The following is a 16,217-nucleotide window of genomic DNA, read 5'->3' on the forward strand; positions in this document are numbered from 1 at the left end:
TTAAAATTAGAATACTGGATAATTTGGCCTAACAATTTTTTAACAAAACAACCTAAGAAAAGCGTGCAAAAAATACCGTGGACAAATTTAGAAAAAAAAAAAAACTTTTGACCGAATGTTGGCTCGACGCTTCCGAAGATCCATTTCGGGGCGCGGCCTCTCAAACGGGCGACAGTTTTTGGGGGAAAATCGTTGCCAACTACAATGCCAAAGCGGATGTTGTTAGAACAAAAGATCAAATAACTGGAAAATGGCGACTAATAAAAAGTGACGTGGCCAAGTTCAATGCCATATATAGTGGATACGATAAAAACCGATCTAATGGCGAAGACGACTGCCAGGTCATGGAAGCGGCTCCGAAGACGTTCTTTTTAGAAACGCGGAAAACGTTTAATATGTACGATTGTTGGTTGCTTTTGAAGGATAAACCGAAGTTTCTCGCGCCGCGGCCTGGTGTTGACGTTATGGGCTGGAGTTTGGCCAAAAGAAAAACGGTTGTTGCGGTTGACGATAGTGACGAGGAGCGAGTCGTTGAAAACCAAAGCGAACACGAGGTTATCGGTCAGGAACCGTTTGAGCAGCCATCGAAATCGAAAATGGCGTGGACCTCGCGTTCGTCGAATGCGATAACGTCTCGTTCTTCGTCTGCTTCCGAGAATCAGGCACAGCTCAAGAAAATTATAAGCTCCGAAATCGAGCTTCTTGAAGCAAAAAAGGCCTATTCTGAAACCATTTGCGCGGAAGCAAAAAAACGTACTATGCACGCGGCGTTTCAGTTTTTGGCTTCTCGAATTCTGATTGACTGTGAACGAAGGTTTATCAAAAAAACGAAGGCGCAAGTGATGAAGGAATACAAACAATTTGTTCAACTATCCGACGACGAAGACAAAAACGACTATAATTAAATTTAACCAATGTGATTTTCTAAAAAACTTTTTAGGTATTGTATCTTTTTTACTTTTTGGTATTGTAATTGTATTTCCTTTAGGTGTTGTAATGTTATTAGATATCTCGTGATCTTATGGTCAGAGGATTATTAGGAGGATGAATTAGGAGAATCTATCATTACCCTAATGTGGTGATGATTAGTTTAATGTGGCGCTGTTGTGTGTGGTAATAAAAAAAAAAAAAAACCATTGCTAGCACTCTAATGATTCTGATGAAGGTACTATATGTGATTATGTTCCCTTTACCATTACTTTGGTTTATATGATATGGACTTGAATGTATGTATTTATATTTTACGGAGGGTTTGTAATTGTAACTATTACATATGGTCTAATGCATTTCTTAAAGCTGAACTCTCTCTTCTTTGTGTTGCCAAAGTCACTGTCAATGTTCCTAACAAACTCTCTAAAATGTAGCATGATCTTCTTTATACACTCTGTTAGTAGTTAGTTTTTTTTTTAAAAAGGATTTACCCTGGTCAGAATAGTAGTTAGTTTTACCTGAGTTGGTAATTAAACGTCAATGTTTTGATTTTTGAACCCGGGTCCTTTAGAGAGGCAGAGGCTCCACCTCCCCGTCGGACCGCTAGACCAAGAACTCATTTGTGTTCATTTACACACTTGTTATATTAGCAGCTTAGATTAATGATAAGATTTTTCATTACATGAGTTTAGATGAGTTATGTTTTCTAGATATTGCTATGGCACTTTTGGTTACACTTGTTATTGAGGGATCAAAGTATGGAATGATTAATATATTTTTATACTATGCTACATTGTTTTTCCTTGATGCATAGCCTTGATTTATCAACATTTGTAGCTTTAATAATGTAGTATATATGCATAGGTCTATTTGGGTATTGAGATGGGGTGTGCTTGTTTGATTATTTGCTATTTTGCATTATTGATTATACTTGTTACTTGAGTTTAGGTACCTTAAAAAAAGATGGTTGTTGAAATATCACAATTTTATGTTCAGTTGTCAGACTTAAATACATCTCATTTCATCTTAAGACGCGGTTACTGTTAGTTATTGGGTCGGGTTTGTGGCTTTAGACTTCTGTGAATAACTCATTCTAGATTATCTTTTTAATGGTACTCGCTCAATATTTTAGACTTCGGTGCAAAAAGGCAGTGAGGACATCTATTGTGCAGGTGTTGACTGTTATTTCATAAACGCAGAAGGCATAACTCAGGGAAGCCTACAAGAATAAAAAGTATTTGTCTCTTGATTTGTGTTCCAATTAAGAAAACCAGAATCATCCGCAGGCGTTTGACTAAGCATCAGGTACTATTGTTTTATGGTTCTCTTAATAAATTTCAATATCACAATCAATTTGCTTCCTAAATTCAAATGCTACGCTGCTCTGTCTTTATTGATCCCAAAATTTCCTCCTTAACATTCACTTAAATCATAGACTTAAGATTTTTTCTTGCTCTTGGTCTATAGCTAGCTCTGAGTATATATGATATATTGTGACACAATTTTGATAGCAGGCTTCATTGAAGACAGAAATAGAAAAAGAAAGAGAAGTACTTTCCATTGAGAATTATCCTATTAACTTATCAAGGTTTAGGGTAGATAATTAAGTATCCATGTACTTGACTTTGAATCTGGTCTATTTAGTAAATATTAGTTATGTTTTACGACCAAGTTAAGTTTTGTAGCCTGATCTTGAATCTTAAAAGTTAAAGTTATTGTATTACTGTATTACATCTTGGTTAGAATCTTTGTACAGGCTTTTCGTAAATAATGATATAATCGTTGTCAAAACTCATTATATCATAACCATTTTTGCTACTCTTATGTGCACAAAAGTTCAGTGCAGGTAGGTTTTTTTTTACTTGTGGAAAACTACAATATGAGCTCATGAAGTTACAGTGTCTGCTGACTGCTGTATCAACCATTATTGAAGTTTGAGGGTAAAAAGACAACTTGGTCATCTTTGTTTATAATGAATAGACCTCACCACGATAACAATTGCAAAATTTAAAGCGTAGTGGTAGCGATTTCGCATAACTAATTGTTTGAAAAGTTTCTTGCTATTCCGTTCCCTTTATTGTTCAAGCCCAGACGACCATTTTCAGGCTTATCAAGTAGACTGACTAGACTCTTTTCACAACAATCAACTTCTATTTGATAAAAGGATTTAGAAATTGTAATTTGATTATGTGTTTGAGGTTGCATGTTGAGAAGATTAGCTGATTATTACGGTCGCATAATGCATATAATCTAGAAAAACTGTTCGCCAAAGAAGTGTTTTTCTACATTTTTCTACCCATAAAATGTAGTTTAAAAAGCAAGTGGACATTACTTTTACAAAAATATATTTTGAAAACACAAATTATGTGTTGAAACGCAATCATAAATACCCTTAAGGCCTTAATCCATTTGACTATGAGGAGTGGAGGTATTCAAGGAATTGCCCCCACCCACCAATAATACGACACGAACGCCTCAGGGGCATTCCGGTGCACTTTTGAGCGTGGAATTGCCCCATATCGGGCTACTCTGCCTAGTTAGTATTATGCATATATGCTTTAGCTTTGACAATGTTAATAACTTGATATGATAAATCAAATCACAATATATAATGTGACTTGTGTTGGAAGCATCTTACACGTTTTGGTAAAAATATTGTTTAAACTTTTTTCAAAAGAGAAGTGTAGGCCGTAGTACTGTAGTTGCCGAATATGATAAAGGGAGGCGGCTAATGATCTTCAAATCAATTACGAGTTTAAAAAGCAAAGTAAGCATGTCAAAGAGATCTTTGCCATTAAAAAAAAAAAAAAAAAAGAGGGAGGGAGAGAGACACTTATTTTGTTTCTATTTAACTTATTTTACAGTCTTATCAGAAAGTCTTGGACAGATTTTAAGATGTGTAGCTAATTGTAATTCTAGATTAGTCTTAATAGTCAAAGTTCTGAACAGATTTTAGGAAACGTAGTTATGTACCTAATTGTAATTTTAGATTGTAATGTTGGTTTCTAGTATCTTGCTAGGTCGCCCCTTTTTATATATCATATTTTGGCCGTTAAAGAAAATCACACTCAAAATATTGTAATTTGTAAACGGAATATCTGAAAATATAAAAAAAAGTGTAACATATATAACGATAATAATGGCTGTTTTTTATGAAATGTGAACTTTGTAAATTTTGTGATGATTTAATGCTTAATTGCCTAAAGAACTGATCTTGGGCCATTCCCTCATGCTAATGAAAGAAGACAAATTAAACTTCTGATGCAAAAAGCATGCGAATATAAAGTTTAGAAAGAATGACCAACTTCTTAGTCTGTGTGCAATATTTCCACTGGGATAAGTCAAAGACTCAAAACTGTCAAATACTCAAATTCCAAATTCAATAACAAAAAGTAATAGTTATCAAATAATCCATATGCAAGCATGGTGTATTTTTAATTGTAATCTTGTATGTATAAAACTACTTGGCTCCTATTTCCAACTTTTTCCTAAATATATCATCTAATGTATAATAATTTATTGAAAAGTGATATTTGTATCATTATTTGTAATAAATGTACCACATAGTATAAGTTTAATAGCCGATTGTACAAACGAGTAATGCACAGTTGTGGTAAATTTATCAAAAGAAATGGTACTGATAACACTTCCCTAATTTATTAGATTAATGAATGTGCGATACGACGACAATAGTGGTAGCGGCTACAGGTGGCGAGAATCATAAGTTATTTATGTAAAGGTAATTTATGTAAAAGGACAATTTAGTTATTTTAAAAGGTGATGGATAAATGTTGTGATTTATTTCATTAAGTGTTGGTAACCATATATGTTATGTCGTAGGTATGTTGAATGGAAGTGACATTTTAAGTACATTAACTTTGTAATTTGTGAGTTGATACTTTATATAGTAGTATAGATAGATGTATTGTTTATTGTACAATAAAATAATATATTTAAAAAATGAGAGGTAAAAATAGATAGATTGATATATGGAAAGTTTGAGACTAAGAGATCTTGGATTCAAATTATGGTGTGAACAAAATACTCACAGTATTGGAGATAGAAGTTTTTCAGCATGAATTTTTTTTTTAATTGGAGTCGAGTATATAAAGAAAAATGCCAAAATTTACGTCCTTCACTTGCTAGCGCAGTGGTAGGACACCCGGAAGTTAGAGAGAGGGTCACAAGTTCGAATCTCATCTCGAGCGTTGTGGCTAGCCAGGTTTTCTTGGCAGAACGATTTGAATTTACCGGGTGGGCGGGCGGGGGAGGGGATCGGGTAGACCCACAATATTCACTATTCAGTCCGGATACCCGTGGTCCGACCCTTCGTTATTTATAAAATAAAAAATAAAATAAGCCAAATTTACGGTTAATTTTTTTTTTATGTCTACATAACTTAATTCATTAATTGACTAAAGAAATGACTACTTAATCTGGTGTGAATGTAAGTCCAATAAGGTGACCACAACAGGACAACAAGGCCTTGCATGGAAAGTGGAAACCATTGGAAATTTACAAACATGATTAAAACTTCGGACCTCATACTACTTTAAACCCATATTTTTCCTAATTTATCTTTTCATCATCTACTGTATGTTCAAATATTTTTTAGGTCCACGTTTATTTAAACAATTCAGCATTTGGTCAAAAGTTCTTTCTATATTGTCTGTTTAATATCCCTATCTTGGCAATAGGTACCAAAAAAATCCCTATCTGGCAATGGCCCATAGGTTCGATCATTTATGGTGTCGTGTGTTTGTACTGAACGGGTTAAGATTGTTGATTCTCTTAAATTAAATTGTTACCTTATTTTAGTATCATGTTTTAGATAGGTTAGGTCCAAATCAAAAATACACATTTTCGGGAAAGATTGTTTTAAAAAACCCATATTTTAAAATACCCAAGAAGAAATTCACCCCTGACTTTGATAATTTGTTAGTTCATACAATTGAGTTAGAATTCTTTTATTTTAAAAACCTTACATTGATAAATTAAAGGAACTAATTAAAGAAACTAAACAGCGTTTTATAATTTTATTCTTTTTTTATTGAAAAGGTCACTTTATATATTTTTGACAATTTTTCAATTTTCATTTTTGTGGGTTTTTTGTACACGTGTAAAACAACGCTTTCACATGTACAACTACACCGAAAAATCATGTCACACACGTGTAGATGTTACTTTCATATGTGAATATTTATGTTTCATATGTGCAAATCGCATTTCGCACGGTCGTTAATGTGCAAATCGAGCTTTATATGCAAAATCCATATCTGCATATCTGTAAATCATATGTTTTATACATCCAACAAACTTTGAACATCAAAAAGTGAAAACTAAAAAATTGTTTAAATGTAAATCGAACGACTTTTCTAATGGCAAAACTAACATCTTAAGAGCATCTACAATTCCACATAATTGATAATTATTTTGTTTTAACAAAAGAAGGTTTTGAGATGGAAAATGATAAATCTTCCTAACCAAATAGCCTAATAATTCTGCTAATATATTAAGAAGGTGATATATGTTATCCACTAATTCTCTTTTCTAATTTTGCCCCCTGATTTTTCCACATGTCATCATCTCATAGTTAGTATGACATCTCATAGTTAGGAGGATTATTAGGCTATTTGGTTAGATGGATTAATCATTTCATTTTTGAGATAAAAGTTTCTTTTAATGAAGTAGATAAAATTGTATGAAGTAGATAAAAGTTTAAAGTTGAAGGACTAAAAAGAATAATACTATAGTTAGTCTTAGAAGATGAACTTTCTTGGCACCTTCTTGGTGTTGAGTAGTTTGTAAGTGTATGTATATGTGTTTAACTTTAGCATCCCATTGTTTGGCAAGTGCTATCCAAACTCTTTCCATTTGTATATACATATATACTTGAAACACACCTTCACATAGACTTTTAGAGATTGGTCTTTGTTTTTCTTCTTCAAAATCTTATTATGACTTCAACCAGAAATAATGAAGGTATATTTATGTTCTTGCTTCTTTTCTTCTTTTTTTTGTTAATTCTGTTATGACTGTTTACCATCTGTTTGATAAATGGAATTGAAGTATAAAGTGGTTGTATAATAAATATTAGTTAAATAAATGCATTTCATGTTTCAAGAAGGAAAACATGTGCAAAATGAGTTGATGGTTCTTAATTTGGTTTGTTATAGGCCCTTTAAATTTTTGTTATAGTATAAATATAAAATTTGTAGACTAGTTAGTTCTAGAGATGGTGGCAAAATAGGAAAGTATCCCCGTTCACGACAGTATTCGTAGAGGAACCTGTTAGAAAATTCCTTGGTTTTGCCAACATCTGACCAGTCGACCGCTGGTTGAGCTTGATTTACGCTCACGTGATAAGTATACGGCGTTTGGGGTCGGCCCGGTTGGGGTTACCAGTAAATCTACCTTCTGGTTCTTTGGATATGAAATTTTTGTACTTTGTAGGATGAAGATTATGTTATATTAAATGTGATTTGCATGTTAAGAGATGATAATCAATGGTAATGTTTTTAATTTGGCTTAGGTTTTATGACTTTTATGTCTAGTCATGTATTGTACATATCTGGTGGTTCATATTTTTGCCAAAAACAGTCAATTTTTGCTGCTTAAATAAGTTGTGATTTCATTTTCAGTATTCTGTAACTACTAATGTTAATAACTCACAAATTTTTATTCAATGAAACAGTAGACTTAGAGAAAGGGATCATGTACCCATCAAAGCAGAAACAAATCTTTAACCTTCCCGGGGATATCTCACAATCATCATCACCGTCTTCTACATCTGCTCCTGCACTAGTACTTACATCTTCTGGAAAGCGGATAGATCAGGCTGGAAAGAAAAAATACGTAAAGCAAGTGACAGGTAGACACAATGATACAGAGCTGCATTTAGCAGCCCAACGTGGTGACCTTGACGCTGTGAAACAAATTCTGGATGAAATTACTTCGCAAATGGTGGGAACGTTAAGTGGAGCTGATTTTGATGCCGAAGTTGCTGATATCCGGTCATCCGTAGTAAATGAAGTGAATGAGTTGGGAGAAACAGCATTGTATACGGCTGCAGAAAAGGGACATCTTGAGGTTGTGAAAGAACTTTTGCAGTATACGGATAAAGAAGCACTTACAAGAAGAAGCCGCTTGGGATTTGATACTTTGCATGTAGCTGCTAGTCATGGACACCATGGTATATAACTATATACCTTTAATTATAGGTTATTGACTTATCCTAATATGTTTCATTATTGAGATGAGATAGTATTGGAAGGCATCCTCTCTTATTAAACTAATATATATATGTAAGCTCATCGTAGACATTTAAGTTTAGACTGGGAATTGTGATTCAACCATATGATCACTGTGAGATAGAATCAGTTTTTATGAAGCTGTATATCTGATGTTCTAAATTTCAGATCTTCATCATCCCCTTCTTGACTTTAAATAATCTTTTATGGTGGTTAATAAAAGTTGCAAAATGGGTGGTTAGGTAACGGGTCAAAATGGAGTATGTTGTTTTATGCAACTTTTTAGTGTGGAACACTTTTTGCTGGATTTGTTAATGATTAATGTGTTAATTATGATTAAAATCCAAAATTAGTTCAATGATAATGTCAATAATTTGAAATACAAGATTAGGTAGTTGTATATACTCATGATTATATTTTCTACAACTTTCACAATATTTGACCCACTTCCCTATTCCCTTTAGGGCCAAGTTTGTTAATATGACCCAACCTATATCGCCCAATCCTAAATACGTCATATTTGGCACCCCTAGTGTTTAGAAGTTCTCCTAATCTTGCATCCGTGCTTCTTAAAAACATTTCTGTGAGGAATCATGCCAACATCTTTGCATTAAATATTATTGCAGCCATAGTCAAATTGCTACTTGACCACGACATATCACTATGCCAGACAAGATCACAAGGAAATGCAACTCCTCTAATTACCGCATCTTCAAAAGGGCATGCTGCTGTTGTTCAAGAGCTACTGGCAAAGGATCCTAGCTTGTTAGATACTCCAAGATCCAATGGTAAAAATGCATTGCATCTGGCAGCAAGATCGGGTCATGTTGAGATTTTGAAGACACTGCTTGAAAAGGATCCACAACTGGCCAGAAAAACAGACAATAAGGGCCAAACCGCATTGCATATGGCTGTAAAAGGCGCAAACAGTGAGGTAGTTCAGTTGCTGCTGGAGGCTGATGCTGCTATTGTAATGCTGCCTGATAAGTTTGGTTTCACTGCATTGCATGTTGCTACGAGAAAAAAGAGAGCCGAGGTACATCTTCAGGCATTCCAAGAGCCAATATTCATCTTTGATGCTTGATTATATATTTGTTGTCATCAGTTGCTTCGATTTTACTCTAAAAGGATGTCAATGTGGCCACACGACTATCCATTTCGACCCATTTTATAAAATTGGTTGAGTTAGGGTGTGATTCATCTCATATGGGTCGAATTTAAAAATCTAAGGAAGAATGGGTGGAAGTCAACCAAGGTCCTTTTATTTAATGCATACAACCTCCTAAAGTGTCGTATTCCAAATTTAAGCTACCATTTTAATAATTTATTTTTTTTTGGTTTTCTTATCTCGAATAACAACTTACTTTTTCATTTCTCTTTCTAGGGCATTGTACCGGTTTTGGTCCTACTAGCTCATTGAAAGAATGGACAAATGAAAAATAAGTACTTATTCTAGACATATAATATTAAAATTTTTTTTTAGAACAACATTTGAATTACAGTTAATGCCATTTTGGCTGATAACACTAAATGTGCTAGCTACTATGGAGGTTAATAGAAAATAAATAACTATAAAGGGTTTAAGAAATAACCATAAAAGATGAATTTGCAGATCAATTTAACCCGACTGAACCATTTTAGCCTATACTAATATGTGACCCATTTCATAATAATCCCATTTGGCCCATTACCCAACCCACCCATCTTGCAATCTCTATCTAACATATAGAGGAGTTAAGTTTGTTTTATGCTTACTTTCAGCAAGAATTCAAAGTTGAAACTAGAGGTGAATTACTTATGAATGGGTCGGTTTGAGTTATCTTTTTCCCTAATGGTTCAAATAGATAAACAAATAAAAGCTAAAACAGAAACAAGTCAAATGAGTTAAAAGTCAACCAAAGTATATTTTTATGTTTGCAACCTCCTGGGTCATTATTTTCTGATGTATTTATAAAAGGTTACAAAAGTTGTTACCTGACCCATGCATTTTTCTAAATGTAAACGTTAACATGTATTTGCATTTTCTTGCAGATAGTAAACGTGTTGCTTAGTCTCCCTGATACCAACGTTAATGCACTAACCAGAGACCACAAAACTGCACTCGACATAGCGGAAGGGCTTTCCCTATCAGAAGAATCGGCGGACATAAAAGATAGCCTGATCCGTCGTGGTGCAGTCCGAGCCAATGAACTGAATCAACCAAGAGATGAGCTAAGAAATACTGTGACCCAGATCAAAAACGACGTCCACATCCAGCTCTTACAAACCAAAAAAACAAATAAAAACGTCCATGGAATTGCTAAAGAGCTGAGAAAACTCCATCGTGAAGGGATCAACAATGCCACCAATTCAGTTACTGTGGTGGCTGTGCTTTTTGCTACTGTTGCATTTGCTGCTATATTCACGGTTCCTGGTGGGGACAACGACGATGGGATGGCAGTGGTGGTCCACCGAATTTCTTTTAAAATCTTTTTTATATTCAACGCTATTGCTCTTTTTACTTCTTTAGCAGTGGTGGTTGTTCAGATCACATTGGTTAGAGGTGAAACAAAAGCTGAAAGAAGGGTGGTTGAAGTCATCAACAAGCTTATGTGGTTAGCTTCTGTGTGCACTTCTGTGGCATTTATGGCCTCATCTTATATAGTCGTGGGTCGAAAGTATGAATGGGCTGCCATTTTGATTACAGTAGTTGGTGGTGTTATAATGGTGGGAGTGCTTGGAACAATGACATATTATGTGATTAAGTCGAAAAAAACTCGTTCAATGAGAAAGAAGGAGAAGATTGCAAGGAGTGGGACGACCTCGTGGATGCCTTCTGAGTTTTCTAACTCGGATGTTGAAAGAATATATGCTATTTGAGCTACAAAAACTTGTTCAACACTCCAATGATGTCTATAGTTAGATGTAGTTATCAAATGTCCTGTAGTTCTTGAAGTGGGAACAACTAAGGTACATTTTGTTGATTTGTTTTTGGCCTAAAAGCTCATTTGGTATGTTGGTATAGCAAGGTTGAGAGTTTTTTTTTTTTTTTGTCTGTTTATGTGTAGAATCAGTTGAAATGACAAGAGATGTTCCATAGATAATGATCAATACCATTGAGTCAAATGTTTAATGTCACGGATATTGTTAACGGTCTTATACATTTTTAATGATTAATTCTAATCCTTGAGTTATATCATCATATGTTGGGATGGGCTGTGATGTCCTCACGGCTCACGTCCTGCCCTGAGCACAACCATGTGGAAGTCAATAATGAGCTCAGAGTCCATCCATATTGAGAAAAACAAACCAACTATGCCATGGTATGGCTATTTTGATCACCTTAGTTCATAGTTTTCTCTAGCAATTAACTTTAATGTTAAACTCTATTGTTATTGCTATTTTATCTAAAAGAAAAAAAACGAACAAGTACACGATTTATATAAATTAAAAGAGTTATGATTCACAGATAATTGATATGAATAAGGGATTGCATAAAAACTCCTATCTATGGCCCAAAATCTTGTTGATCATGCCAATCAAACCAAATTCTCCATCACAATCATATGTGTGAAGCAACCATTATCCCATTTTTTTTGTAGACATACAATAAAGAATAAACAACAGCTAAAGTTAAGTTGCTGTGCCATACCTAAATAATACTTAAAAACCAGCAGTTGTGCATTTTCTCTATACAAAGAGAATTTCCGTCGGCTCTAACATGACTCAAAAGCCAGACAAAAAAAATAACCAAAGTTAAGGCGCCAAAGCAGTTAGATACTTAGATTGAAGAAGATAAATCTCTAGATATATTCACGGTGAAGCTGAGCATCAAAAAGTTGAGTAGAACAAAGATATGTTCTATAGGACGGACTTATGGGCAATGTCATAGACAGATATAAGAATTTCAGCACCAATCAGCACAATAATCAGCCATTCCAGAAAATCTGATTTCCTGTTCTGCATAATCTCTTGAAGAAAACGAATGTTGTGCTGCATAATAAATATGTATTAGTTAAACTAAAACAAACAATCAAAAGAAATTAGCTTAAAAGTAATCTTACCTCAACAAATTTCAACTTAAAATCCAAACTTGCGAATCTCTGAGTTAACTCGAACTCATCTCTTAGATACTCCCATATTTGAGCATATTTAGCATCCTTCCAGGCAATATCAGATCTATTCAAGTAGATACAGTTTTCCATTAGCAAGGTTTTTCCTACTTATTGCAAACTTTTACAAATTATATATATTTTTATTACATGAAACTTGTATCATGAAGAAAGATAGATGTTAAATAATAGTGTCAGAACTCTAAATGAACATCAGATGACAACAACAGATTATAACAAATATTTGCTTTTGACAAAAAAACGATGTTACAAATAGTTATTTTTCCAACATCTTTTCATAGAATAATTTATCAACCTCAAACATGTTTATGCTATATAAAAACATCACAGAAACTATTCTTTTTATGTTCTCAGAAAGGCAAGTATTCAACATAAATCCGCTAACATTTACAATTTGCCCACCATGGACATTGACTAACCCACAACCTTTTGGTTAATAGGTCAACTCACATACAGCTAGGCCCAGAGTACTAAATACTCCTTGATCCCTCTACTCTTGAATTTTGACTTGTTACTTGTAATCTTAATTTATCAACCTCAAACATGTTTATGATATATAAAAACATCACAGAAACTATTCTTTTTATGTTCTCAGAAAGGCAGGTATTCAACATAAATCCGCTAACATTTACAATTTGCCCACCATGGACATGGACTAACCCACAACCTTTTGGTTAATAGGTCAATTCACATACAGCTAGGCCCAGAGTACTAAATACTCCTTGATCCCTCTACTCTTGAATTTTGACTTGTTACTTGTAAACTTAATTTTATTAGACTTAAAATTCATTTAAAGGAAACTTTGATTTAATCGGCAACTATAAGTATACTCACTGTTTCACAAGGCCTTCTATTGTTACAAAAATTCAAAAATTACAGAAGTGTTTCCGTTTCATCATTATGCGTCATTTTCATTTGTTAAACACTTGCTTAAAAAGCAGCAACCAAATACAATCATACTTATGAAACTTTCTGCGTTGAAAAGATATATTTTTGACACTCTTTGTAAGATACAGCTTTTCTTTTGGAAAAGAAAAAAAAAAGTATAACTTCAAATTTCAAGTAACTGCTGACGATTGGTGTTATAAAGTAAAGTCTTATTGGATGACAAATGAGTAAATTACCTCTCAAAAAGTCCAAGCTTAATTATGACATCAGCAAGATTTGAATTTGCCTTCCCTACCAACTGAAATAACTTTTTCCTTTCCATTGTGAAGGTTCCAGTTTTTTCCATGCCACGATTGATCTCAGTGAATTCTCCAACCATGCCATCAACCTAAAACAAGAGGTATAACAAAGTATTTATACTTGCTAGTTGCTACAGGTAGAAAATCAGATGCATCCGGCAGGTTGGGTAACTAGTGTATGGGCGTGACGGGTCAGGTTGACCCAAAATAGCTGTTGCCCAAATTTCATTTTTGTATAAACGGCTATAGTATCAGATATGATTGCATAAACTTGTTAGAAGTTAATGTATTGCATATATTGTGGGGGAAACTTTGACCCGTTTCAACCATTTAACTTGTTACGCAATTCCTTTTAGTTTACTTTTGACCCATTTGACTTATTATAGATAAAACTTACAGAACCCTTTTCACGCAAAAAGGGGGGTTCGATTTACCATGTATAGAAATCACTTAATAAACTTGCACTTTAGAACTCAGGAGTGCACCTACCTGGCGAACATAGTGATCAAGAGCTATACTCTGACCTAAAACACTGCTAATTGTGCGAATCCCATCAATGTTCAAATACTGCAGCATAATATAATCTAGCCCACCTTCCATCCATGTCTCCAAAGTTGGTTTCTCCTTAACTTCATACTCTGAGTTTATACACAACAGCAAACATTTATATAATTTGCTAGAGTAGCAATAACAAACAAAAAGATTATATAGAAAAAGAAACATTGTGGAGTTAAGGAGACTCACCATCTATTCTCCTTTCCACAAATGGTTGTTGAGCATGTTTTTTTACAGTTTGAAGACGCATATCAATTTCATGATCACGAACATTAAACAAAACAATTGAACCATACTGAAAAACTACCATATAGCTGATGTCACTCCCACTAATACTCGCACCCAAACCCTGAAAATCAATTTATAAAATATATGACACTTGTCCACTGCTATCAAGCATTCTCTCATATATAATCAATGCAGATAATACTAACAAAAAAGAAACACAACTGAAAATCTTCTAACTACAAGAACAAAAACTAACTTACAATGTGCTCAGGCTTAGGGCTACCAAACCTAAATACGGCATAATTAGCATTCCGAGACGTGGGATGAATGTAATTGAGACTGTTCTCTTTCTCTAGTTTTTTCAAATCCACACTGAAACCAAACCACAAAGTGAATACACATCCACATCAAATACGTTTACAATAGTAACAAGATATGTTACATCAAAAAGGTACATTAATATAAACTAATACAAATAACTGTTTATGTACACACTCTTGCAAATTATACTATACTAACGATATAATACACATCCAACTGTTAATGCCCTAAACCAAGAACGAACTTTATCTATAGAATATTCCTCAAAGTCTCCTAGGTTGGTAATTACAAATTATAACTCACAATTAGAATTCCCATTCATGAAAGTGCTTATAACACCCTATACTGAAAACACCTAACTCAAATTTTATATAAGCATTTTGCCTCATCCAAACACTCAAAACTAACAGCTACTTGTGTTTGCATCAAAAGACAACAAGAAAATAAACTCTTTAATTAAGCAATTGCAAACATGAAACATCCCACAGATAGAATGCAAAGCTAATAGAATTAAAACATAGTCCATCAAGCAAACGGGGTGGTGGCCCATTAGTAAGGTCTTAGTACCTAGGAATCAATCATCCACGTTCGAGACTTGATTCTCACAAATTCACCGCATAATTTTCTATATCTGTGAAGCTACTTTAAACAACCTATATTTGAATTAACTCCTTAAGGATGTAATACATCTGTTGTTTCTACAAAACACAATTTTACTGTATCTATCAGCAACGACTATTCTACTTCTATCCGAATTCCATACATAAACATATATATATATATATACACACACACATCAATCCAATAACTTTAAAATATATAGATACATATACATAACATATATATGTATAAGTGTTTGTGAGTGTATATATGGCAATTAAATCAGAAATTAAAATAATAATAATAATACCTAGTAGAGAAGAAATAAGCCTTAACAGGAATAGGAGTCTTAACATCCTTATCAATGAAACTATCTTCATCGCCAGAATCCTCAACAACCGCTTGATTCCGATCACTCTCCGCCACCGTATCCATCACCGGCGACAACGACGGCGACGAGGAAATACATTTCGTCAACACAGAATCCAACTTCGACCGGATAAATTCACGCGCCACCGGAGAAACCGGAGAATAGAAATGAGAGAACCGGCGGTCAGTTACAGTTACTAGGTTAGGTTGAAAATGTACGGAATTGTGTAGTAATTGTGAAGGTGTGAAAAGTGTGGTGGTAGTTGTAGGGTGTGATGCGAGTGTGATTAGTGTACGGAATGTTCGGATATTAGTTAGGGTTTGTGAAGAGATATATGGGATGAATAGTGTGGTGGTTGTGTGGTGGTTGATGAGCTTATGGTGTGATGATCGGAGCATTTTTGGTGTGTGTTTTGGTTATTCGGGGGAGGGGTTTTGTATCTGGGTTTAACAGAAAATGAGTATATTATACTAGTAAAGATTTTATTTGATGATCGGATAAATTTTTGTATTGGGTTTTATAAATAATCACCTTTAACTTAATAATAAATCTGATAGTGTAAATAATAAAGCTCTTCAAAAAACACTTCAAAATTTTAAAGATTTTTTAATTAAAACTTGTTAAAATGTCTTTGAAAAAAATCTTTAACCTTAAACATCAACTC

At 34.0% G+C, this 16,217-nt stretch overlaps 2 protein-coding genes across 4 annotated transcripts; one reads left to right on the top strand and one right to left on the bottom strand.

Moving 5' to 3' along the window:
* Positions 1–6,775: 6,775 nt before the first annotated feature.
* Positions 6,776–11,205, top strand: LOC122608739 (ankyrin repeat-containing protein ITN1-like). 3 transcript variants are annotated; one of them, XM_043781835.1, is made up of 4 exons: positions 6,776–6,912; positions 7,625–8,122; positions 8,807–9,216; positions 10,212–11,205. In XM_043781835.1, the coding sequence occupies exons 1-4, from the start codon at positions 6,888–6,890 to the stop codon at positions 11,037–11,039; spliced, it is 1,761 nt and encodes a 586-aa protein (XP_043637770.1). In that variant the 5' UTR covers positions 6,776–6,887; the 3' UTR covers positions 11,040–11,205. The 3 variants fall into 3 exon arrangements, with proteins under 3 accessions (XP_043637770.1, XP_043637777.1, XP_043637784.1); XM_043781842.1 differs by having other exon boundaries at positions 7,628–8,122; XM_043781849.1 differs by lacking the exon at positions 6,776–6,912 and adding an exon at positions 6,984–7,439.
* A 374-nt stretch (positions 11,206–11,579) lies between these two features.
* On the bottom strand, positions 11,580–15,986 carry LOC122584754 (protein RETARDED ROOT GROWTH-LIKE-like). Its single transcript, XM_043756809.1, has 7 exons — positions 15,494–15,986; positions 14,523–14,634; positions 14,224–14,383; positions 13,969–14,117; positions 13,417–13,568; positions 12,224–12,338; positions 11,580–12,152 (listed from the first exon to the last, which is right to left on the bottom strand). Exons 1-7 carry the CDS (start codon positions 15,949–15,951, stop codon positions 12,021–12,023), a joined length of 1,278 nt encoding a protein of 425 aa, XP_043612744.1. The 5' UTR covers positions 15,952–15,986; the 3' UTR covers positions 11,580–12,020.
* Between the last annotated feature and the right edge of the window lie 231 nt (positions 15,987–16,217).

Source organism: Erigeron canadensis, chromosome 1, assembly GCF_010389155.1.
Source record: "Erigeron canadensis isolate Cc75 chromosome 1, C_canadensis_v1, whole genome shotgun sequence".
Lineage (NCBI taxonomy): Eukaryota > Viridiplantae > Streptophyta > Magnoliopsida > Asterales > Asteraceae > Erigeron > Erigeron canadensis.